This window comes from Microtus pennsylvanicus, chromosome 16 (assembly GCF_037038515.1).
Source record: "Microtus pennsylvanicus isolate mMicPen1 chromosome 16, mMicPen1.hap1, whole genome shotgun sequence".
In the NCBI taxonomy this organism is placed as follows: domain Eukaryota; kingdom Metazoa; phylum Chordata; class Mammalia; order Rodentia; family Cricetidae; genus Microtus; species Microtus pennsylvanicus.
This window is the reverse complement of record NC_134594.1, coordinates 43,243,377-43,270,250: the sequence shown is the minus strand read 5'-3', so window position 1 is coordinate 43,270,250 and position 26,874 is coordinate 43,243,377. Positions and strand designations below refer to the sequence as shown.

General features: G+C 41.3%; 1 protein-coding gene across 6 annotated transcripts in view; it reads left to right on the top strand.

Annotated features, from left to right (window-relative positions):
• The window catches only part of Rapgef2 (Rap guanine nucleotide exchange factor 2), a 202,411-nt gene that overhangs the window by 92,957 nt on the left and 82,580 nt on the right, over positions 1 to 26,874 (top strand). For 4 of the 6 annotated variants that reach the window (XR_012908114.1, XM_075950925.1, XM_075950922.1 and 1 more), the window contains 3 exons: positions 4,225 to 4,300; positions 6,066 to 6,233; positions 8,772 to 8,789. Coding sequence is in view for 4 of the 6 variants with exons in the window: in XM_075950925.1 (XP_075807040.1) it covers positions 4,225 to 4,300; positions 6,066 to 6,233; positions 8,772 to 8,789 (262 nt within the window). In the remaining 2 variants the exon portion in view is untranslated. The remainder of the gene's footprint in view (positions 1 to 4,224; positions 4,301 to 6,065; positions 6,234 to 8,771; positions 8,790 to 26,874) is intronic. The other 2 variants (XR_012908115.1, XM_075950921.1) reach the window with 1 other exon arrangement.

Here is a 26,874-nt window from a genome sequence, read left to right as displayed (position 1 = left end):
TATGACTTTGAAAGTATTTTAATTCAAATTTAAATAAAACAACCCAATATCTTTAAAATTCAAAGCAGCAGCAGTCAGCCCTCCTGAAGGCTGAAGTCCTGGCAGTGGCTGTCCAAGGACACTTGGCCTGCATGGATTTGACATTCAAATCTTTGGGTGTTTTCATCTGACCTAAGGCTCTTACTGCACTGTGTGATTTTGCTGAATTTTAATTGCTCCGTCAATTACAAATGCTGAGTAGGTCTTTTCCCGCTCAGCCAACTGGTAAGTGGGCCTGGCCATTGATACCTCGCTCTCATTGAAAGCCAGTTCTGACTGCTATTGGGTTGCAGCTGTTTGAACACTCATCTTCCATTGACTGTAAACTACCTAATAGTGGTCATGTTTTGGGAATATATTGTAAATTCTTACGTTTAAAGGGCCTGTGTTGTAATACTGATTTGTGTTACATGTCCAGTGAACTCCCTAAGAGGAGTGGGTAGCAAAATACTACACATGTAAGAAATAACACGGGAGAGTCTTAGGTATTGGCCATGGACAAAAGGGAAATGGGGTTACGCCGAGTTAAGGAAAACACAGGTATAATTGATTGCTCAGAGTATTCACTGAGTGTTTGTCCTATGTGTATTTGCCCATTTCTTCCCGTTTCTTGCACTTCCGGGTGCTGTCACTCAGCATTATGTGACAGGTGGAAAGAGGTAGCTTCAGTGCTTCTCAGTAGCATGCTCCAGTCTCAAACACCTTGGTGCTTTGCTGGGGACTGCGGTGCTCTCTAGTTATAGGCAAGACTTGGACTGGTAGGCAAGTACCCCAGCCCTTAGATGTTGGCTGCCAGTTCTTGCTTTTTTCTTACTCAAGCCCTAAGCGTTTCTAAAGAAATCCAAAGCCACTAAAGCAAGCACGCTAACTGTGGGCTTGCCCCGTCTCTCCTCTCAGTTCTCAGTGACCTCACCCTTTGTCTGTGGATTTCCCTATCTAGAGAATTCCTCCAAGTGGACTCATATGAATTTGAGTGTTTGCGACTGGCTCGTTGTCCTGCATGTGATATTTTCCAGGTTCCTTCATTTTGGGTCATATGTCAGTCCTTCAGTCCTTTCCGTGGTGGAATAACCCTCCACTGTGAGCTCTACGTGGTGTCAGGCAGCTGTATTCCCAGCACTTTGAAGGCTGAGGCAGGAGGGGATCCTGAGTTTGAAGCTAGCCTGGGCTGTGAAGTTAGACTGTTACCACCAATACCTTGAAATCCATTTTATTTATTATGTATGTAATAGTGTTTGTGTGGATAGTATAGTTTTTCCCACATGCGCTCATCATGAGTTATGTTGTAGTGAGCTCTGCAGTACAGACAGTGGCGTCACTAGCTCTTCTTCCTTAGCACTGAGGACGCCATCGCTACGGCCACAGAATTTTGTAAGGTGGACTCTAGGGGATCCCAATTCAGATCCTTATGCTTCCAGCTGGGATTTATCCAACTGAGCCATCTCCCTAGCACAGCTGGCTTTGGGATAAAAAAAGACAAATACTTTGCTTTGATGTATTTTGAGGGTGCTAGGCTCTCTCCTGAGTATTTGAGAAGTTAATCTGGTGGAGAACTGCTTCTCCTGTTGACCACTTTGCGGTGTCTACAGGACACGAGTCTTGTTTGTGACTGCAGGGTTTGTCTGGCTTACCCGCAGCTCCCATCCCGCAGACTCTCCTGGGCATATTTTATATTTTATGTAGGTAGTGTGAACTTTGCACCCCAAAGCAACAGTGTTAGTGCAACTCGAAGCCCCGATGTTCTAGAAAATGAGTCCTAGCTGGTAAGAGGATTGGCAGCGTAGGATAGGACATGGGGCATGGGTACAAGGACAGTGCACGCCAGTACCGATGGTGTGCTCTGCTGACGTCACAGATGGGGCTCCACCGTCACTCGCTGAAGTTCGAACAGTTTTGTGGCGGCATGCTTTGATTTCTCTTATCAAGTACTATAGGAACATTGTCTGCGCCACAAATATTTATGATTTCTTTACTGTGCTGCATTTTCGGAATAAGCAGTCGGGTTTATACAATTGCCTGAAATGGAATAAAATCTGACAACTGAGAGCCTCCCAGTTGTGCTTTGGCTGGCAGTCAGACCTGGGAGTTGTTCGTGCTAATTACACACACCGTTCTGAGCTGTGCAACAGCTGCTCTCATCCACTCTCAGATTTTAATGTCACGTAACTTAGTAACAAACCTTAAACAGACAATATACATTTCCCCCATCATGTAACAAAACTTAAGCAGACAATATACATTTCCCTTGTCATGTAGTAGGATCAAATTGATGATGTGGGTAAGCCTGTTATGTATTTTACTAATATATCCAAGTTATTTTTCACGTGGTTGAATGCCATGAAGCCCTGAGGCTGGTGACTAGACTCACTTTTTCCTTTGAGAGACTGTGCCTCTAAGTCAGTCCCAGAACTCTTAAGTGATGGCTACCCTCTACTAGCCAGCCAGCTGCATGTATCCCATGACCCTGCTTTCACCAGCATACCCACGCAGCATTTCCAGTGGGTCCTGGGATTTGAACTCTAGCCCTTTTGCTTGCATGACAGTCACTTTAACCACTAAACCAACTCTCCAACTCATTGGCAGAATTTTTCTACTTCATAAGACACACTGTACTGCATATCTTCGAGTATATCTAAATGCATGTTCAAGTGTTTTTAAACATGATTCAATGGTGTTACCCATGATCCTGGTTTTGATCTTCCATAAAGCAAGTCTGAAGCCCAGAAGAACATAAACGATGACCCCAGTCTGACCGGAGATTCCATGTGAATGAGCCAACAGATGAAGTGGTCAGAGCGACTACTGATCACACAGAATGCTTTCCTGCTTTCTTCATTCTCATAGCTTGGTTCCTAGTGTATGAAACACTGTGTGTCATGGTATAAGGACCTTATAATAGGAGCAAGTGTTTCCATAGAAATAACTCCGAATGCTTAATTAACCCGGGGGTGGAGTGGGGAAGTGTTCAATTGAAATTAGTTATTGGGAAGAATCCACCTTCCTTAAAAGGTGTTGTGGTGTGTGCACTGTGGACTTTTCATTGTAAGAAGAATAGATGGTGATCATTTGCACAAAGGCTGGAGAACTGGAGATTATTGTGTTGAGTGAAATAAACCAGTCTCAGACAAGTGCCACATATTTTCTCTCAGATGCAGAATCTGTATTCAAAGAACAAAACACACGAAAGTGGGAGGGGGACAAGAGGAAGCAGATCAGAGGGAACAGGGAAACCAAGGGTAATCAGAGGACAAACAGATAAAAGTGCATAAATGGTGTGTAGCTGTATAGTGAAGCCTAGTTGGCTTGCTTGTTTTATAGTTACTTTGTGTACTAGGCAAACTATAAATAAAAAGATTACTAAAACACATACATGTAACATGGTGAGCTGTACATTCAGTCTACATGGAAGCTCTTGAAAAATTGTTTGTGTAGAGGGAAAGAGGAGTTTTCGGTGTAGGTGGGTAGAGAAGCAGTTTGTGGATGGAGAAGGCAGGTTCGAATCCCCACAACACACCGGAGTTCTAGTTTGTAAACAGAATGTCAGGAAAACAAAACAAAATAAAAAACAAAAAGCAGTCCTCTCTGGAGTTAAAGGGGAGTTCACGGGATGGGGCAGAGGAACCTGTTTGAGTTCCCGGGGTAGAGCTTTCAGGAAGATGGTCTTGCACACGTCTGTGCACACCATTTTGTACTCACAGAAGAGCAATCCTATGTTGGCATCTTTTTTCTTAAAACATTTGGAATAAATTGATCAGGAAAATTAGAAAATAAATACATTCCCATATAAAAGTAATATTGAGTCCAAGCATGTTAACTTAGAAAAGGGGATTGACTTTAAAATATACTTCCTTTATAAACATGTTTGTAGTTCTGTCTATATTGAAATATTCCACAATTTCACCTCATTAGCGATGGTTTTAAACAGTCCATCACAGAATGTGTTTATATCAGTTCTTTTTAACTTTCGTGATTAACTTGCAAACAAATTTCCAGAAAAACACGATTGGAATTTAGGAATTTAAATTATTTTGTTGTTTTCTTTGTATAATAGTGACTAAAGACATCTTTAATGTGCAGCTTTTATAATTAAAATTTTTTTCTGTGGCTGGAGGTTAGCTTGAATTCCTAATTTATGATTCTTGGTGTCTGAATCTGTTGTTGTGTTTTTTTTTCACCCCTTTCTAGTTTTGGCAAGCGTTCTGCAGGAAGCTTTAGGCGTGGCTGTGAATGCATTGTGTTAGAGCCTTCTGAAATGATTGTGGTAAGAATGCCTTCCTGAACCTTTTATTTTCATAAAGTATTTTTTAACAGTAAGAGCTCTTTCACAAACTATTCTTCATAAAGTATTGTGTTTTTATAACATATTTGTCTAATAATTATGAATTTGAGTTCATAATTGTAATTATTTATGAAACTCAAAAATAGAAGATAGAAGATTGACATGAGATAATGTGTGGTATTTGAACGTTATAATTCAATCAGTGGTTATGTCTTTTCACTGAAATTTGGGGGGCCTTGGGACTGCAGAAGCTTAGCTCCGAATAGCCTTTGAACAAGTTCCTTGAAGTGAATGCCATTGATGTATTCAGGGAGCAGTTAACATGAGGCAATCTGGAAATTCCTTTAATTGAATGAAAAATTAGAGAACCACCTTGTGAATTTGAAGCCCCTGACACCTCAGTCTCACAGTGGTGTGATTTAAGATACGTTAAGATAAGGCATTGCATGGAATGGAAACAGTGATTTTAGCAACCTAACTATTTTCATGAAAGCGTTAAAGGAAAACCGTCTGTGGTACTTAGTCCTTACTGCTTAAAAATGATTTTTAGGAGAGGATATTGGGCACTCTTTAAAAATAACAAAAGCAAAGACGTGGGTGGGGAGGGTAAGGTACCCAGCCCCGATACCCTCCTTCTTTGTGTCCCCATCTCCCGTCCTCTCCAGGAACTTGTAAGATAAATGATGACCATGAGTGGTAATGGTGGGACTTTTTGATCACATTTGATTAAATATTTGATGGGCAACGCCAGGTCATTTTTTTTTTCCCCCAGAGACTGTGGATTTTCCCCATGATGCTGGAGAGGAATTTTGTCAGCAGTAAGAACTTCCTCTCTAGACTTAGTAAAAAGTTGGGGCCAAATCTCAGAGAGTGAGAAAATAGGATGGTGGTGGTAAAAATTTAGGATTATGGAAAGTATGGATGGACGATAGAGCTTTCCAACGTTTCAAATTGAGGTTTTTTTTTTTTTTGCCCTTCTTAATATTGTTTTAGGATTTTGCAGAACTTTCTTTTTTAAGCTCCTGGAGTTTCATACTTTGGCAGTAATAAAAGAAGTAGTGAGTTTGCTCCTGTGAGCGGAGTCTGAGCGTGCCTCTGTGTGAGCAACCATGAAGAGTATAATCGATGAATCAACTGACTGTTCTCTCTCGGTGTATTCACGAGAAGTTTTTACAATGATTAAAAGGAGGATTTTTTAAAATATTACTAATAAACAAAAAAGGAGCAGAAGCTTTGCTTGTAAGCTGAAAGAGGAACCTTGACTTCCTAGCGTGGTTCTGCTGGCAGAACTGAATCATTCAGGATTACAGGGGAATTTTACAGATTTTCTTAAATGGATTTGATTTTGTGTGTGTGTGTGTGTGTGTGTGTGTGTGTGCGTGCGCGCACGTGTGTGTGCACTAAAGTTACCAGCAGCGGCTGCATTCATAGAATGTGGCAACATATCCCATCCCATGACCTCTCTGACTCATAAGTCAGCACAAAGACTCCTTGACGTTTCTTCCCCTGAAACCACAGGGACTTGCAGAGTAACCCAGATTCTCCTACATGGAACTGAGAACGCCTCTTCACAGAAGAGTGGCTGAAAGCCAGTTAGCTTCAGAGAGGTGCAGACTCATTTAAAGTTTGTCCGGAGAGATCCGCTAAGTGTGTGGATGTAGATGGTGTGTGAGTTTATTTTTGCACCTACTACTGATGTACCGTGTCCTGACAGGAGAAATGAATGACCTGCGGGGTCTGCTTTCAGGTGGACTATATGGATGAAAATGAAGAATATTTCCAGCGTCAAGCCTCCCACAGACAGTCTCGAAGAAGGTTTAGAAAAATCAACCAGAAAGGTGAAAGACAAACCATTATTGACACCGTGGACCCCTACCCCGTGGGAAAGCCCCCTTTACCTAGAGGCTACCATACGGTAAGTTACAAAGAACTGTTGCTTGTCATAATTCTGTTTGTGGGTATGGGTGTATAAAAACATGGTTAAAATGCCCAGTTTGATTGTTTTTGCATTACTTACTTACTTGCTTATTTTGAGACTGGTCTCCCTGGGTAGCCCTGGCTGACCTGGAATTCACTGTGTGTGGACCAGGCTCTCCTGGAACTTGTAGAGCTCCACCTGCTCTTTTTTCTTTCCTTTCCTTTCCTTTCCTTTCCTTTCCTTTCCTTTCCTTCCCTTCCCTTCCCTTCCCTTCCCTTCCCTTCCCTTCCCTTCCCTTCCCTTCCCTTCCCTTCCCTTCCCTTCCCTTCCCTTCCCTCCCTCCCTCTCTCTCTTTCTCCCTCTCTCCCTCTCTGCCCCTCCCCCTCTCCTCCTCCCCCCTCTCTCCCCCCCCTCCTCCCTCTCCCCCTCTCCCCCTCCCCTCCCTCTCTTTCTTTCTTTTTTGAGTTTTGCTTTTTCTTTTGGTGGAAGCATACATCATGTCATCTAAATAGATTTCAGAAAGTATTGAAACAAGAAGAGACATTGCTTAGCTCTTTTTTTTCCCTTAAGCTATTCTCTGAGATAAGCATGTCACATTTGATTAGGTATTTTTTTTTTAAGTTTTGTTCCCTTAATTCAAGGAATTAGTTTCCTGCGCTGCACCCCTCTCATGCCTGTTTCGTACCTGCTTTTATTTAAAAAGTAGATATGTGTAAAGCTTTCCCATTACTTTTGTGGGTTTTTGCTCTATTGTGATGCTATTACCTCAGCTTCCTTCAATGCGGAAAACTGAGACGAGAATGACTAAACAATCTCAATGAGAAGATGTTCTGCAGTTCTTCTGCTAACCAGGTTTAAAGACCTTTTCAACGCTGGGACCCACTTGATCGTCCCTGATTTCGTAGACATTTGATAAGCAAACTGTCTTTCACATTTGAAGAAGCCACGGCACAGATATTGGTTCCTTCGCTATAAACTTGTACGGTCCGTTTAGAGCCTCAGTTTCCTTTCTTTCCTTGGTTTTCAAAACGAAAGGACCCTGAATTCTAATGCAAAGGTTGTAACAGAGAAAGGGTTTAACTGTGCATGGATACAGAATATGGCCATTATATGAAATTAGCCTATAGCTTGGTTACCTACTTTATACCTCCCAGTGTTCCTTTCTGCAGGCAAGCACACGTGGAAAATGTGTGTGGACCAGACCATTTACTCAGTGTTAGTAACTTTAGGTTGAGCACCGTTTATGCCTGCCTGTCCACACACTTGTTTCTTAGAGAGCTCATTGTAGTTAAGTCTTTGACAGGGTTTTGATTACCTGTAGTCTCCTGTTCCATGCACTATTTCAGTATATCACGGAGAATCCTTTGCTTGAGTTCTCAGTGAAGAACTGAGTTTTGTTTACTATAAAGGCAGCTCCATTTGTCTGTCGGAGAGACTTGGGTATCAGAAAGAAACTGGGCATGGTGGTGCCTGCCTGTTATTTTAGCACTGGGAGGAAGCCAGAGGCAGGAGGATTGCTGCAGGCTGGAGGTGCACCTGTTCTACATAGCAAATTCCAGGCCAGCCAGGGCTTTAGACCAAGACCTTGAGTAAAAAAAATAAAAAGAAGGCTGAGAGAGGGAGGGAAGGAGGGAGGAAAGGAGGAAGAGAGGGAGGGAAACAAGTTACAAGTTGTTTTTCCAAACTTTTTCCACCCTAAGAAAGTCAGGCAAGTGAAGATTTCCCTGCTCAGTGTTCACCTTGACTGGATTACCCTAATGGGCATATGTGGGGTGCTTAAGTCAGAGGGTCATATTATAGCGGTTTATCTTGTCTGCTGTGTCTTGTCTTTTATGGAATATTTCATTACCCTTCCATATATCATTTCCCTTCCTTGGTCTGTTTTTTAAAATACAGTTTTTTTTGTGTTGCTGTGGAGATTTTTTAAAAAAGTATTTTTAAACAATATATTACTTTTAGAAACAATTCAATATTAAAATTAAAAATTTTTTATCAATATGTGACCAATTGGTATAAATTTTACTAAGTGAATTAAGAGTGGCAATGTCATGTTTATAATTCAAAATACTGGGTCTTTTGTATATTAGTTATATATATATATACATATATATATGTATATATATATATAATATATTTGACCTAAACAGATTTTAACAAGGAAAACAAAATTTATTTTATATGTTTGATAGACACGGTAGAAAAAAGATGTAAATGGAAATGATCGTTCTTCATTTACTGTGGGTCATATTGTTCATAACAGAATCTCTCTCTCAGAAAGAAGTTGACTAGTGGTGGGCTAGGGCGGAAAGCTGGTCTCAGAGAGTTGGGTTGCATGAGTGTTGTGGGGGCGACTCACAATAACTGTCCAGTGCATGGCTACAGAACACCGCGCAGTACATGCGGCTGGCCCTACGCTGTCATCCACACCGATAGAAACGTGATCTTCATTTTGGCAGATGCCATGTGTAGCATGTCTGACTTTGTTCCTCTTTTCCTTCCCTCCTTTTATGGCACTCATTTCATTCTGGCTCAAAGGAATGCACTAAATCCCAGGTATTGTAATCCGTGTGGTTTCTTAACACTAACCGCAGTCTGTGCGTGAGTTTGCAATGTTACTAATGAATTGTAGTGCCGATGTCGTTTGCTCGGTCTTGTCCTGCCGTGTTTCGCCTGTTGGGGTGAAACTCGTGCACACCTTCGGAGTGTTGGTGGAAGAAGCGCGGGAGGCTTCACTTGTGCTATCTACAGATGTGCTGGTCCTTACCTGAAGAACACAGTGCCATTGATTTTTAAAAATGAATGGAGCATTGTTTTCTGTTAACTAGTTTTGCAAATAAGAAAAGACAGAATTGGGAGTTCCTTGCTTTTTTTTTTCTTGTGGGAAAACTCATGGGAAATTCCTTAGAAACTTATGTTTTAATTGTTTAAAAGATGAAAAGGCAAATTTAGAAACTCCAGTATGAGAACATTTGGGGAATATATGGGGAAATTTCAGTTTCATTAAGAAACAAAAACAGACTTATTTAAAAAAAAAAGAAACTGGAACTTAAAATCTCTTATTGTGTTTTCTTATTTGCACCTTAATTATAACCAGATTTCGTGCTTTGGTTTGGCTACATTTTAATTAAGAGTCTGTAATACCTATCTTGTTTCTCAATGCCTGTGATAACTAATCTGTGATTTGGTCTTCTGAAGGTGTGGGTCATGGTTGGCTTAGGGAATTTGTAATTATGGAAGAAAAACTGATGAGTCTCTGGGAGATGGTTGAGTGATAGTAACACTTCTGGCTGTGTTGCTGTGCAGGACAGCGGTCGTGAGTAATGAATTGTATTACTTTGAGGATATCCGTCGTTAATATGCTTGGCCATTGTCGCAGCTTTACTTCAAATTACAGGCTATATGAACGTTCAGATTAAATGAGACAACTCCTTTATATTTTCTGTGAGGGGATACATGTCTGTATTCTCCAGGTGGCGTGGTTGCTGTAGTATTGTGTAGAAACACTGCTAATTTGTATGTGGTTTGGTGGCATGGTATATGCATACGTGTGTACGTGGGTGCATGGGTGTGTGCAAGTGTGTGGAGCCCAAATACGATACTCTTTATGACTCTCTGCCGTGTTCCTTTGAGGTACGGGTCTTGCTAAACCTGGAGCCTGCTTTTGTCAGTTGGGCTGGCAGCCAGCAGTCTCCTCTGGTCTCTGCCCTGAACAGTGCTGGGGCAGAGGTGTGCTTCAAACCCGCTTCAAAATTATTTTAGATGATTCTATTTTAGGTGTATGAGTGTTTTGCCTGCATGTATGTAGGAGCATTACCTGGTGGCTGGAGAGTTCGAAAAAGGGTGTCAGATACTTTGTAATTGGAGCTACCGCATGGGTTCTCTACAAGAACAGCAAATCCTCTTAACTGTTGAGCCATCTCTCCAGTTCATACACATGCACGCACGCAGGCACGCATGCACGCACGCAGGCACGCACGCACGCGCGCACACACAGACATTCTGCTGTTTCTTTGGGTGCTGGTCCTTGTGTTTGCTCAGCAAGCGTTCTTAACCTGCGAGCCATCTATCCAGCCCTGACCCTGCTGATTTTTGAATGATGTGATAAATCTTAAACTTTTATCCGACTTTGAAGTCTGATGGCCGTATAATGTCTTAGTCATATGACATTTAAAGACCACTAGTGTCTTCAGTTTTTACCTGGAAAGACAGTGCTTTAAGAATACACAATTTAATATCTAAACTCACAATTTTTTTCCTTTTAATCCACAATGTAATTTGTTCTTTTCTGGCATGAGAAATTAAGCACCTAATTTTCATTTAGAACTTGAATTTCAAGCACATGCCGCGATGTATACTTTATGTACTCTTTTACAATTAGATGTGTTGTGATGATTTCCTCAGAGTCAGGAAGACCGAGTCCACGTGTTTTCAGGACGCTTCGCAAGGCGAGCATGCGAGGTTTGCAGGGAGGACGAACGCTTTAATATGCATTGCGAAGAGAACACTCACTAGTGTTTTCTAACATTTTCATGAGTGGAACTCATCACTGCTGTTAGGTCACTGAAAAGGCTCGAACGTTCAGCCTCACCGCGAGTAGCAGATTATGGAATTGAGTAACACTGTTCTTGGTGGAGTCTGGTAATTTGGAGTCAGCTCCTAAAAAGGCTTTTTTTGGGATGTAAACCAGCATTGGTTTTACCTTGAAGAGCGGAGTAGGAAAGAGAACTTTGTTTGCCCTTTCGTTGCTTCGGGCCGTTTTTGGATATTCATATGGCGGGGATACTCCAGGTCCATGGCGAAGATGGAGAGCACAGGTGACCAGGTGGATCTCAGGAAGCCTGGTTGGAGTGATGTTGAAAGTTGGCACGTACCTCTTCTGCTGTGTTTTATTCTCTTACTGTAATGGGCGAAAAAGGGAGCTCTTTATTCTTTCCAGATTGGAAAGAACAAAAACGGTGCAGAAAGAAATCAGATTGGAGACCAAAGAAAGCATCTCTCACTTGTGGATGCTATGTATTCCCGCCGAAGCTTGAGGGGTCTCTAGCTTCCAAAGCTGGTTAGAACATTAAAATGTTCCCTACCCTTGACGTCCTCGTTGACACTCTTCCACTACAGCGGGCTCTCTGAAACGTACCCCTCCTTTTCATGACTATGGATATAGGTGCAAGACAAGGCATTCAGATTCTCAGCGAAGAACATTGAGACGATTAGAACCTGTCAGTCATGGGGAAGGATGTTTCACATGCATTCTGGTGGCTTTGGTTTTCTACAAGCATTGTAGCTGCGGAGCTTTTCAATAGATCAGGTTTAACCTCTTGATTGTGGGTATGCAAGAGTAATAGGAAATATTACATCGTATTAGTGTGTTGACTACAATGTGACCTTAATGCCTTTTATCGCCAGCACCTGTAAAATGTGACGTCAGTATAATAAAATAAGATGGCACATGTATGAGACTTTGGAAGACCAGCTCCCCACCCCCGCCCCTTTTGAGATCAGTTGATCTGCCTGTCTCATTGATTTATTTAGAGACAGGAGCTCACTGGCTAGTTTGGAACTCAGCGTGGTAGATCAGGCTGGCTTCGCCTCACAGAGATCTGGCTGCCTTTGTCTTTTGAGTACTGAGATTAAAGGTATATGCTACCATGCCTGGCTATGAGTATTTTTATTTGTTTGATTATTTTCTTTCTTTTTTTGTGTGTGTATGTGTGTGTCAGATAAATCCTACTTTTTAAAATGACCATTTATGATATCACTGTTTTTAGCATATGTCTTGCATATTTCTAAATGATATTAAAAAGTCTTTTCCATGTTTTAAAAGTTAAACTTATTTTTAATCCACACACAAAATTGACAGTTAGACATGCTCGTGAATACTTTATAATTTTTTAACATGTGTATTCATTGTATGACATCTAAATAGGAGAAATATGACAGTGTTCTTAAGCAAACGTCATCATTTTATGGTATTTTTTAAAAAATAGATTTTCATAAGAATTTCTTGGTTTAGTTTTAAAAGTTATTGCTTATTGAGATAAAAAGTTGCTTACAGCAGTCAGTTTTATACACATTTTCTATTTGGGATGAGTTTTTTGAATGAGCTACTCTTAAATTAGACATCCAGGTGTTTTCACCTATTTCATGGCTTTGCTTTCTCACTTACTAGCTTTTCAATACTTCCTTAGTTTGATGTAGTGTCTGTCTCCTGCTTAACTGTATGAAAATGCATTCTAAGTTAGATGTCAGTGACTTCTATTTTTAGTAAATTTCTTGGAATATTAAGAACTTCAGAGTTTACCTTAGCTCACGTCTCTCCTGACTATAATTTATTTATATACTTAAAATGATTTTTAACACACATAAAGTTATGTAAATGTAGGGTCAGTGTTATAACTGTTTCTTTAAACATTTATCCCCTTATTCCTTCTCCAGCATCCATTTGCTCGAATGAAGCAAAAGCATCTGTTCTCACTGCTGATGTCACTGTCTTTCTGTGGGCTGCAGTAGGATAGGGCTTCAGAAAACGGATAGATTTTATTTCCTTTGTCATCCAGGAAAAAGTCAGTATTTTATTTTATAGACTTCTTCATTCGTTGGATACCCGTTTTTCAGATGTGTCAGAATCTAGTGATTCGTCCCCTTGACCTTGCAATTTCACAGAGAAATACAGATAAAATATAGGAAAATATACGGTGGAGGGATATACACTGGGCACATTGAAGAATCAGGAGTGGCCTTCATATCTATCAGTCAAAATGTAATGTTGTAGCCAAAAGAGAAATAGTTCACATGAAGAATTTCATTTGCTCAAAGACTAAAGGCTGTGGGGAGAGTCTCCCCTCCCCGCAAAAGAAATGGATTCACTTTGGGGAAGCCATGTTGAGAAATGAATATTAGAGTGGCCAGAGAAGAAGCTATGACACCCTGGTGCTCACTTTTTATTTATTTGTTTGTTTGTCTCAAGACAGGGTTTCTCTGTGCAGTCCTGGCTGTCCTTGAACTCACTTTATAGACCAGGCTGGCCTCTAACTCACAGAGATCTACTTGCCTCTGCCTCCTGAGTGCTAGGACTAAAGGCATGCCACCCTACCTAGAAGTTCAGTTCTTGATAAACTTACCTGCTCCAAGCTGGAATAGGGATGACCCTAAGGACCTGCTTAAGCTGTGGAAGTGGAAATAGTATTTGAACTGGACAACTGAGCTTTCAAACTGAAGAAAGTAGAAATAGGGGCTGGAGAGCATAGTAGTTTCTCATTGGACCACCAGCCCGCAAATAACGACACTGAGACTTATTATTAATTATGAAAGTTTGGCCTTTAGCTTAGGCTTGCCCCCAAGCAGCTCTTATATCTCAAATTAACTCATTTATATTAATCTACATTTTCTTATGGCTACTTCTCTTCCATCTTGTACCTCCTGTTTCCTCTCCGTGTCTCTTGGCTTCTTCAGTGTGCCTAGATTCTCCTCCTCTTCCTCTCTCTCCTCTTTTATTACACCGATCTCAGCTACACATCTTCCCACCCTGGTCAAACATCCCACAGCAGGAGAGTGAGCTCAGTGAAGAGCACCATTGCAGAAGCCCCCTTAGTCTCGGTTCTATGTGACAGCTTACAGCTCTCCGTAACTCCAGTTCCAGGGGATCTGATACCCTCTTTTGTCCTCTCTGGGACCCAGGTACACATGTGGTACATAGACGTACATGCAAGCAAAACACTCAGACTGTTGAAGGAGGCCACTTGTTGGTTCCCAGCCACTCAGCAGCTCAGATCTGAAATAATCACACAGAAACTATATTATTTAAAACAGTGCTTGGCCCATTAGCTCTAGCTTCTTATTGGCTAACCCTTATCTTAATTTAACCCATTTCTAGTAATCTGTGTATTGCCACGAGGCTGTGACTGGTGTCTGTGTCCAGCGGGGCTACATGGTTTCTGTCTGACTCCGCCCTTCTTTCTCCCAGCATTCAGTTTAGTTTTCCCCGCAGTGGGGTCACTACAGTGTGCGGATCTGTGTTAAAGGGTCCCAACAGTAGGAAGGTGGAGAACCACTGCTGTTGTTCATTCATTTTTAGTGCTCCCCTGCACAGTACTGTTTCATGGTCTCCCTACATATAAGCACACACCCTTGAGTCTTAGTTTGAAGTAGGTTAGCTAGAAACAAGGCTTTGGTTTTCTTTTTTCAGGTTTTGTTTAGTCAAGCGTTTTCTCTCCCAGGTTGGTCTGTAACTGCCAGTACAGATGGCCTTCAGCTTCTGGTCTTCCTGCTTTCACTTCCCGTGCCTCAGGATCTCTGGTATGCACCAGCATCCCCAGTTGCTGCTGTAGTGGGGCTTACACTCGGCTCCATTCATGCAAGCCAGGCATTCCAACAACTGACCACATCCTTAGCCCAAAGCAGATACAAATATCAAATCGTGACAAAGGACCAAAAAGGGTGTGGAGTGGAAGTTAGTGAGGAGGAGCATGTACAACCCCACCTTGCTAAAGCTGTGCGTGTTAGGCATGTGGATGCTTTGGGTTTCACTGGTGAAGTACCCTTTTGCATGGTCCTTGCCAGCGAATTGACCGACTCCTCTCCACTCAGGTCACATTGCATTTTAAATCCCCCAGAGAGGTCCTGATGGAAGGGTCTCTAAACAATAGGTGGAGGAAACCTTACCCTGCAATTTCTGGCAAGCTGCAGACAGAGCTGCTGGGTTGCTGTCACCCTCCTGGTTTTTAGGGAGGGACCTTTTCTCTTTTCGCAGTTGAAATCAGGTATTTGTGCTGATTTCATTAGTATGGATTAAGAAATTAAGCTATAGAGCATAGATAGTGAAATGTAAATCACAAAATAATTTAAAGCACAAAATGATTTCTCACGCTATTAACAGCCTGCATTGCAAATTCACGCAAGGCAGTTGAGAATAGCATGCAGTGTGCTGTTTACCCAAGTTTCAGCTTCTGCTGGAGGATGTCTATTTTTGTGTATTACATCATCTCTGCTAGAGAACTCCGGTGTCCACTGGGATTTACTGTTCTTTCATTCGATTCGGAAAGAGAGCTTGTATTGATGTCATAATTGGACCTATCTTTCGGTTGAAAGTAATAGCAGTGTTGTGTAGCAAGTCATGCAATATTTCAAGCAATTTGTTTGTCAAAAGAGATCAGTGGCACTTTGTCCTGCCTCTCGCTGTGACCACGGGTAGCTACCTCTTTCTGCCCGTGTGTGTTTTAAATAGAGTTGACTAAAAATCCGCTTTGCGTTACCACAGCAAAAATTCCTTTCATCTCTGCCAGCTTCAATTTTCATCGTGTGCCCCTCACCCCGCCCTGTTTCTAGCCTTGGGTTTTATAAGCTGATTGGAAAGCTCCACTTTGGACATGCCAGCTTTGCTATCTTCTGTCGGTGCTCAGTTGGTCTTGTTATAACGGCTATCAGTAGCAAGGAGTCTGTTTTCAGTGTAGAGAATAGTGAGTAATTAGAACTGTTCTGAGTTTGGAATCCAGTGTTAAAACAATAGTGGTAGCCAGATGATATTGTTACCCTCCGGGTGATGCTAGCTAGCATTTAATGGAGTGTGCACATGCTAGTTTTTTTTTAAAGCAGTTGTGAAATGAAATAGTTTAATTATTTATATAACCATGATTTTAAACCATTGGATGATCTGCATGGCAGTGTAATGAATATGTATATAAATATGTATCTCTATATAAAATTTCTCCCTTATTCTCACATGATTTAGTGTCTGTCAGTTACATCTGTTTGTGATTTTAACTGATTAGAATACGCCTCTGATACATTATTTTTAATAATGACTTTATTGAGGTGTGTTTTACATACTGCAGTCGTCTGTTTTAAAGCCCTTTTCAGTGGCCTTTCTCGCTTAAAATAAGTGTCATGTGACATTACATTTGTCACCTTACTGGCTTTAAACAGATGTCGTGATAAAGTAAGTCGGTAGCGGATTGGGAACTGGTTTGGACTTACCCATTTCTTTGCTCTCTTTTCTGATCATAAAATTTCACATAGGCTGAAGAGCAGGAGGTCTGGGGGAGATGGTTGTAGGAGGTATTGGGGTACTTGTTAGAGCAGTACTGTGTGGCTCAGGTGGAAGGCAGGTGGTGCCTGGGTGTGATGTGTGTGGCCTTAACTAGAAGTGAAGGTCAAGTGGCCCTGAAATGGGTTTGGATGAGGAGAGAAATAACTCAGACACGGAAGACTGGAGAGTGTGTGAGAAAACATCCGAGGACAGTGGCGGTAAACGTGTTAGTTCCGGAACAGTCTAGAAGGTATTTTGAGTATTTAAGAAACAGTTAAACCTCAAAATGGAGCATTTCCTTTTCATTAATTATAAACATAATTTGAACTTTCTGTGGGAAGTTTGAAACCAAACCTTTAAGAAATTCTGCAAGTTATCAGGACTTTGGTAACGACCAAGGGAAGGTTTTAGAGAAAGGGTGATTTTTGCTTGCCATTTGTTGCTCTGTGCAGTGAATATGTCACCAGCCCACCTTCCTGTCCCTGGCATTGGCTATTCTGAACTGGGGAACACTTGCAGTTCAGTTTGTTTTTCTCTGGAGTGACCTTTGACCTGACACTTAGCATGTAGCAGCTTCGATTAGACCAGCTAGCCTTTCATCTGCTGGTCAGCCCGAGGGTTCTGAGCCCAGCGCCCTCCATTCCAGAGATCCACAGAAACTGGTAACTGTGGGTTGTTTCAGGGGGCCAAGAGGCTGATTGTTGTCTGGCCGTATCACTTCTTAAGCTGCTTTCATTTCAGACTCTTCTGCCCTTAAGTCTTACTCAGGCCTCCCAGGAGCTTTTGATAACACCGGTCTCTCCATTTCATCCTCTGTCTCATCGGAAATTTAAAACAAGGAGAAAAATAAAAGCCTGGCAGTGGTAGTGTGTGCCAGGCACACCTTAAATCCCAGTGCTCTGAGGGTGAGTCAGGTGGATCTCTGTGCTTGAGACCAGCCTGGTTTACAGAGCAAGTTCCAGGGCCACCCAGAAAAACCCTGTCTCTAAAGACAAGCAAACAAAAATATGAGTATATAGTTACTCATTTTAAATGGAGACTGCTCTTCTGTTCCTGGCCACCCTGACTCGAATAATCACACAGAAACTATGTTAATTTTTTGGCCATTGTTTGGCCATTAGCTTAGTTGTATTCCTAGCTAGCTCTTATATCTTTACCTGGCCTATTTCTGTTAATCTGTGTATCACCCCAAGGTTGTGGCCTATCAGAAAGATAAGGTTCCAATAGGTGTTTTTCATCTTCAGTTACTATATGGTGTCTCCTTGACTCCGCCTACTATCTCTCTGTCTCTTCCAGCCTCTCTATATTCTGCCCTGCTGTAGGCCAAAGCGGCTTTATTTATTCAGAAGGTCATCCCACATCAACTCATCAGTTTAAAAAAGGATATTGAGGGGACTGGAGACATGGCTTAGCAGCTAAGAGGGCCCAGGTTCAGTTCCCAGCACCCACTTGGCACCTCACAGCTACCCTTACTTCCCGTTCCAGGGAATCAAATGACCCCTTGACCTCCTCAGGCACTGAATGCATGTGGTGTACATACACACCTGCAGGCAAAACACTCACACAAATAAAGTAAGAAAAATCAGCAAATCTAAAAGAAATGTCTAAAGGTTAATACACTGTCAGCCATCAGCATCAGTGTTCTTCTAAGAGATACATAAGTACTTTATAAAACAAAAATAAGAGCAGCAATAGGTATTGCTAATGTGTCCTAGCCCAGAAAAACTTGGAATCACTATAGAAGGAGAAAGCAAGAGAGTTGATGATAAAACCAAAGAACAATCCTAGACCAGCAAATAAAAAGAGGACACATATACAGACTTCCCACAACAACAAAAGAACAGGAGTCAACAAACACTGCTCATTGGTATCTCTCAACATCAGTTGTCTCAATTTTCCAGTTAAAAAAGACTAACAGAATGGATACAGGCAGGATCCATCTTTCTGCTGCATGTAAGAAACACACCTTAATATCAAGGATATACATCACTTCAGAGTCACAGAAGGGAAAGATATTCCAAAGAAATGGTCCTAAGAAGCAAGCTGGTGTGGCCATTTTAATATCTGGCAAAATAGACTTCCAAAGCAAAACTAATTGGTAGAGATAGAGAAGGACACTACCATGAGGAATTTCAATTCTTATGCAAATGTATCCAAATTCATGAAAGAAACCCTACTATAGCCACAATCACATACTGACCCTCACAATTGATAGTGGGTCATCTAGACAAAAACTAAACAGAGGAACATGGTAGCTGACACATAATTAACCAAATGGACCTAACATATTTAGAGAACATTTCACCCAAACACGAAAAGATGTATCTTCTCACCAGTTCATGGAATTTCCTCCAAAATTAACCACATACAGACACAAAGCAAGTTTCTACAGATATAAGAAAATTGAAATAACACCCTGCATCCTGTCTGATGACCAGGGATTAAAGAGGGATATCAGCAGCAACAGAAATGACAGAAGGCTTACACACTCATAGAAACTGAACAGCTCACTACTAAATGAAATACAGTTCAAGACAGATGAATAAAGAAAGTAAAGCCTTCCTAGAATTGAATGAAGATGAATATACAGCACACCCAAACTTATGGAAGACAATGAATACAATTCTAAAAGATGAGTTTGTTGTATTAATTGTCTACATTAAAATATTGTAGAGATCTTATACTAGTAACTTAATAGCACACCTGTAAGCTCTAGAACAAAAAGAAGAAATCATATCCAAAAGTAGCAGACAGCAAGAGATAATCAAAATCAGAGCTGCAATCAATAGAATAGAGACAAAGAACAAAAAGCAAAGTTCTTTGTGATATAAGGTATATTATAAGGCTATACTTTAAAAACCTGTGCTCTGCCAATTTGGAAAATTCCAAAGAAATGGATTATTTTCTTCAAGCATACCACTTTAAAAAGTTAAATCAAGACCAGAGAAGACCTCTAACCTTAGTGAAGTAGAAGGAGCTTTTTAAAATTTCCCAACTAAAAAAAAAGCCCAAGGCCAGATGATTTTAGTGCAGAATTTTACTAGACTTTCAAATAAGAGCTAATGCCAATACTCCTCAAATTGTTCCATAAAATGGAAACTTTAGGAGTATTTACCAATTTGTTTTATGAGACCCTAATGCCCAAACCTCATAAAAACCCAACATAAGAAGAAAACTACAGACTCATTTCCCCCATGAACATAGAAGCAAAGTACTCAAAATACTTGTAAACCAAATCTAACAACACATCAAAAAGATCATCCACTGCCATCAAGTATGCTTCATCCCAGAGATGCAGGAGTGGCTCACCATCCATAAACTGTTAAATGTTATCCATCATATAAACAAGCTTAAAAAGACAGTTTACAGCAAGCCCAATGGAGAGAAACTCAAAGCAATTCCACTGAAATCAGGAACTATACAAAGTTGTCCATTCCCTTCATATCTATTCAATATAGTACTTAAAGTCTTAGAGCAATAAGACTACTGATGGAGATTAAGGGGATACAATTTGGACATGAAGAAGTCAAAGTATTCTTATTTTTAGATGATATGGTTGTGTGTGTGTGTATGAGGGAGAGAGGGAGGGAGGGAAGGAGGGAGGGAGAGAGGAGAGGAGAGGAGAGAGAGAGAGAGACTGAGTAAATATTCATTCACTGGGGAACTCCTATAGCAGATAAACACTTTCATCAATGTTGCTTGCTACAAAATTAACTCACAAGAGTCGGTAGCCGTTCTATATACAAACAACAAATGGACAGAAAAAGAAATCAGTGAAATAACACCTTTCACAGTAGCCTTAAATAATATAAAATATTTTGGGTGTAACCAAGCAAGGGAAAGACTTGTATGATGAAACTTTAAGACATTAAAGAAAGTAATTGAAGAAGATATCAGAAGATGAGAAGATCTCCCATGCTCATGAGTCAGTAGGACTAACATAGATAACATTAGCATCTTACCAAAAGCAATCAGCCCACTCAATGCTGTCTCCATCAAAATTCCAACACATTTCATCACAGATCTTGAAAAGACAACTTTCATATGGAAAAGCAAAAAACCCAGGATAGCTAAAGCAATCCTGAATAATAAACAAACTGTGGGGGTATCACTATTCCAGATTTCAAGTTGTCTTACAGAGCTATAGGAATTACAAACATTGTGCTTGGCACAAAACCTGACATGTTGATCAATTGAATTGAAGATCCAGACATAAATCCACATATCCGTAGACATGATTTTCGATAATGAAGCCAGAAACACTCACTGGACACAGGACAAATGGTGCTGGTCAAACTTGATTCAGCTGCATTGTAGAAGAATCCAAATGAATCCATACTTATCACCCTGCACAAAACTCAACTCCAGACAACCAAACCATGTCACCTCTGAGTGCGACCAAAGCCCTCGGTGGGTGATTTCCATTGTGTCGTACAGAAGGAAGATCGTCACTGTTACTACTGCTTTATCAGGGACACGTTGCATGATCTAGTTTTTGTTCCTTGTCTTTTGTTTTTGCTGTGAATATGGACGACAGCAGGGCAATGGCCATAGTAGGGCGGTACTATAGTCCCTGCAGACACCACTGCTTGGACACATCAGCTTAAATAGCAGCATAATAAAAAATGGCAGGTAATGTGTGAGTCATGGTGAAAATGGTTTGACCTCACACTCTGTGGGTAAGGTACTGCCTGGAATCTTTGAGAACCACTTTTTTTTAGACTGTTTGCTCATGGGTTCCTTCCTTTTTATTTGCATGGTATACTTAAGTTCTCCAGAAAAGAGGAAACAGAGAGAGGTGGGGAGAAGAGGAAAGAGAAAGAAACTATCTGGTTGTCTTAAGGAAATTGACTCATGGACTGGAAAGATGATTCAGAGGATAAAAATACTTCTCCTTGCAGAGGATACAGGTTCGATTCCCAGCACTGACATGGCAGCTCACCGCTGTCCATAACTCCAGTTCCAGGGCATTTAAAGTCCTCCGCTGATTGCTGCGGGCTCCAAGCTTGCACGCGGTATGCAGGCGTGCATTTTAAGCAAAACACTCACAAAATAAATCTAAAAATTCAAGAGGAAAACTGGTGCATGCTTCTGTGGAGACTGGCAAGTCTCAAATCTGCACCTCTGGGAGCATGACTCAGTGTAGTGTGCTGCAGCCATGCACCTGTCAGGATACACACGCAGTCTGTGTCTCTCCCCTTCATCATAAAGATAAACTTAGGAGGTACTGCAGACATGGCACCCCATGATAACGTCTTGAAGATGGTGTCAGAGCATTGTACCAGGCTGTTCTTGCAACCCATGCTTTGGGCCTTTGCTGTTTGGTTTTGAATGAATTATCCCCTTCCTTATTTTTTTTTTCTTTAAAAATTTCTCCTTAGCCGGGCGATGGTGGCGCACGCCTTTAATCCCAGCACTCGGGAGGCAGAGGCAGGCGGATCTCTGTGAGTTCGAGACCAGCCTGGTCTACAGAGCTAGTTCTAGGACAGGCTCCAAAGCCACAGAGAAACCCTGTCTCGAAAAACCAAAAAAAAAAAAAAAAAAAAATTTCTCCTTAATTTCCTTACACATTGTAGGAAGCACAAACAAGAAGATCCCGAGCTAAATATGAATGGGATTAAAATTTTACAATTCTTTAATGTTGACTAATATTCATGCTGGATAGGCTTTGGCAAAACTTGACCCAAGTTGGAATCACCTAAGAAGATGGAACCTCAGTTGAGAAATTGCTTCCATTAGATTGGCCTGTGCACATATCTGTAACATATTTGCTTGAATATTGACTAAAGTCTCAAATAAACCCTTTCCTCCCCAAGTTGCTGTTTTGGTTAGTGTTTTATGACAATAGCGGAAACTAAAGTAGAACAAGGTTTTGCATACATTAGTTTTATTTGTTATCAAAACTCTTCTGCAATTATTACAAGTTTTAATTACCTTATTTGGCATTTTTTATTTAGAGCCTTTTCTCCTTTAGGAATCCTGTTTTTGATCTCCCTTTCTTCCTGAAAAGCCTAAACTCAAGCTACCCATTAAGGTGATGAGTATGACCTGTGTGGTATCTGTTGAGTGTAGTAGGACTCTTCTTTCCCACCTACCAGTTCCCACGCAACTGACACAGACTTAATATTAATTATAAATGTTCGGCCGGTAGCTCAGGCTTGTTATTAGCTAACTCTTACATTTTAAATTAACCCACATTTTTTTGTCTACCCTTTAACACTTGGCAGCCATGTTACGTAAGAATATGACTTTGAAGACTCTCACATCTGAACCATTTAAATAGTATACTTCATACATTGCCTTTCTACATAACCACCATCATTTATACTCTAAGACAGTAAGTCTCAACCTGTGGGTTATGACTCTTCGGGTGTCAATATCAGATATTTACATTACACTTCATAACAGCAGCAAATTAAAATTATGAAGTAGCAATGGAATAATTTAATGGTTGGGAGTCACAGCAACATGAGGAACTGTATTAAAAGTCACAACATTAGGAAGGCTGAGAAACACTGCTCTAATGAGTTCTGGTGTCTGAGAGATGGTCCTTTAGGTGATGTGTGTCAGACTTGCATCTTTCTGTATGCTACGGAGTGAGAATACTTACTGTTTCTTATAGGAAAGAGCTAATATGAAGCTCTCATATAAACTGGGCATGTTAGCTTATGCTGTTCTGTAATCCTTGATATTCAAGAGGCTACAGTAGAAGGATCATTTGACTTGAGCCCATGGTTTCAATAGCAGCCTGGCCAACATAGTGAAATATCATCTTAAAAAAAAAAATCCAGAAGAAACCCTTCCTAATGTTTAGCTCTAACTTGCCTGCCCATAATCTTAGGTCAAATTCTAGATCTCTTTTAAAAGCAATACAAATGGATTTCCTTATTTTTCTATTTAAACAAAATTTTATTTGAAATTTCAACATGAGTTTTTAAAAAGTATTTCCGTTTTATTGTTCTTTATTGAAAATAGATTATTTTTTTTATACAATATATTCTGAGTATGGTTTCTTCTTCTCCAACTCCTCCCAGTTCCTCCCCACCTCCCTTCCTGTCTGGAACCATGCCCTTTCTGCCTCTTAGAAAACAAAACCTGGCATCCAACGAATAATAATAAAATAAAATAAAACAAAAACAGGATAGGACAAAACAAATAGAAAAAGAACCAAAGCAAAGGCAAGAGAAACACGTACAGATGCAGAGAAAATCTTGTTCATACACACAGAAGCCCCCTGAAAACATAAAACCAGAATCTGTAATGCATACACAAAAGAGGTGTTAGGTTAAAATTCCCTGACTCAGTGTTATGAGACAGAGAACCTCCAAAGATACTATTGAGTTTGTTTTGTGTTGGCCGTGTGCTGCTGGGGATGGGGCTAGAGGGATTGGAGGACATGGAGGAGACAAGCCTTCTAGACACAGATGGCCGAGACACACATGATCTCACAGGGAACGGGGCAGCGTGCACAGGTCCTGAACGGGTCTGCACCAGATGAGGTCTTAGAGTTGAGTGAAGTAGACACAGACCTACCTCCCCACCCCTAAGCAAAGCTGGCTCCAGCTGATGATTCCATTCTAATTCAATAGAGCCACAACGAGGTCTCTGAACAGAGGCTTCTCCTCCTCAGACCAGCTCAGCTCCTTACATTTTACATCCCGTGTCTCCTAGGATAGCAGAGCTAGAATGGGTTGCTGTCATTGTCACCGCTCTTCAGCCCAGATTACAGCAGAAGGTCCTGTCTTCCTGGCTGTGGATGCCATACTTTTGATGACAGAACCTGTAATTATTATATTAGGTTCCCGGGAATCACGCTTGACATGTACAGAACCTTTTGGTTAGATCAGTTTTGTAAGAGAGTCCCTGGCCACCTCCTAACCCTTTCTTTCTCTAAGTGCAGATCTCTGTGTTCATCTCTGTGTAATTTGGGTTCCATACTCTTTTTACCTATCAGGGTATAAAGCCCCTAACTTTGTCAAAAAAAAAAAAGTTATGCTTACCCTTACTGATTTATGCCGATGTTTCCTCATGTTGAAGACTCTGGTAACTTCACATGTTAGTGGAAGTGGAATCGTTTAGGTGTTTATGCTGTTTTTTTTTTTTTTTGGTTTTGTAACCTGAAATTTATTCAACTTTTTTTGTGTGGGGGGGATGAGACAGGATTTCCCTGTGTAATGTTTTATTCAATCAATCAATCTATCTATCTATCTATCTATCTATCTATCTATCTATCTATCTATCTATCTATCTATCAATCAATCAATCAAAGATTTCTGCCTCCTCCCTGCCACCGCCTCCCATTTCCCTCCCTCTTCCCCGATCAAGTCTCCCTCCCTCGTCAGCCCAAAGAGCAATCAGGGTTCCTTGCCCTGTGGGAAGTCCAAGGACCACCCACCTCCATCCAGGTCTAGTAAGGTGAGCATCCAAACTGCCTAGGCTCCCACAAAGCCAGTACGTGCAGTAGGATCAAAAACCCATTGCCACTGTTCCTGAGTTCTCAGTAGTCCTCATTGTCGCTATGTTCAGCAAGTCTGGTTTTATCCCATGCTTTTTCAGACCCAGGCCAGCTGGCCTTGGTGAGTTCCCGATAGAACATCCCCATTGTCTCAGTGTGTGGGTGCAAACCCCTCGGGGTCCTGAGTTCCTTGCTCGTGCTCTCTCTCCTTGTGCTCCTGATTTGGACCTTGAGATTTCAGTCCGGTGCTCCAATGTGGGTCTCTGTCTCTGTCTCCTTTCATCGCCTGATGAAGGTTAATATTCAGGAGGATGACTATATGTTTTTCTTTGGGTTCACCTTCTTATTTAGCTTCTCTAGGATCACGAATTATAGGCTCAATGTCCTTTATTTATGGTTAGAAACCAAATATGAGTGAGTACATCCCATGTTCCTCTTTTTGGGTCTTGCTTACCTCACTCAGGATAGTGTTTTCTATTTTCGTCCATTTGTATGCAAATTTCAAGAAGTCCTTGTTTTTTACTGCTGAGTAGTACTCTAATATGTATATATTCCATACTTTCTTCATCCATTCTTCCATTGAAGGGCCGTGCATCATGTTTTAGGGTCATTGTGACATTATCAGTAATGAAATCATCCAATGGCCCTATATGACAGTTCATAGTGCAGTATTTCCTGATTTTGGTAAATAAACAAAGGGAGCATTAGCAGCTCATAGTCTTCATGCAGATGTATCAGTCACAGAGGACTACATTATAACAAGCTAGTGATGGAGGTGTAGTTTTGCGTGTTTGAAGTGCTGGTGTTAGGAAATCTAGCAGGAAGCCCTGTGTGAAACCTTTGCTTGAGGAAAAGGCTCTCACTGTTCAAGGACTCCACCCCTGAAACCTTGACCACTGCAAGGCTGAGGTCTGGCCCTTTTCTTAAAATAGGTTCAAGGAAATGAAGTAAGCCTTATTTAATCTGCTATTGAGGTCCGCTCGCTTTTCAAACAAGTGCGTTTCTGGAAGTCAACGTCGGAATTTCTGGTGACTCACAGGCTTGTTCCCACCTCTGCTGGTCCCCACACCTTGTCGTCTTCTAACCTTTTTCTTCTCAGAACGTAGCAGCTACACATGGGCTAGCACATTAATTTCTCAGTTATGAGTCACTTGCAACAAAAATCATGTGTTGTCAGAAAGTTTTATTTATTGAAGAGAGAATCCTCAATAAAGATTCCTTCATTGTATGACTCTGGAGAGTATGGGACCATTGTGATGTGTCCTCCATCAGATAACTCTGCCATAACAGGAGTTTTAAAGGTTGCGGCTAATTTAGATCCAATCAGCATATTAGTGAACATTTTCTAGGTGTCAGGCAATGTGTCTACCTCTTTTGTATTTTATATCATAATTTTTAATAATGAATTGGAAGCACCCTTTTGTAGATGAACTCTGTGACCCCTTCCCATGGGATGTGTGGAAGACTAATCTCGAGGGTACTCAAGGAGGAAATAGGTTATGCGAGGGTGTGAGATTAAGTGCCGCGCACCGCGCCCCCGTGTCTGCGCTCGGTGCGCTATTACCCAGTTCACCAGCTTCGGGCAAGGGGGCTGGAGGTTAAAATACACAAACACACACAGACAGAGACAGTGACACGGGTCATCCTTGAAGTCTCCAAGAATGCCCCTTTTATAGTGTTCAGGGGCAGATTGTATAGAGATAACCACACCCCAGTCAAACCCACCAGAAACCACTCTCCTGCCATCAGGAACTCCTGACGGTCTCGTGCTCAGAGCAGCTGTAGGCACTCAGATCAGGGGATTACAAGAAATTCAGGATCTGGGGTCTCACTGCTCCCAACAGTTAAGATTTAAAGGGCTAGCCAGGCGGTGGTGGCGCACGCCTTTAACACCAGCTCTCCGGAGGCAGAGGCCGGTGAGTTTGAGGCCAGCTTGGTCTACAGAGTGAGTTCCAGGACTGACTCCATAGCTACTGAGAAACCCTGTCTTGAAAAACATACAAAAGAAAATTGTCAGGAGGGACCTGGTGCTTCAACCCTGTGATCTCAATAACTTAGGAGTCTAAAGCAGGAGGATCACAAATTCACTTTTCGGATATGCAGAGTAAGTCCATGTTCAGCCTGAGGGTCTTCAGACCATGTCTCAAGATAAAAGTAAAGCT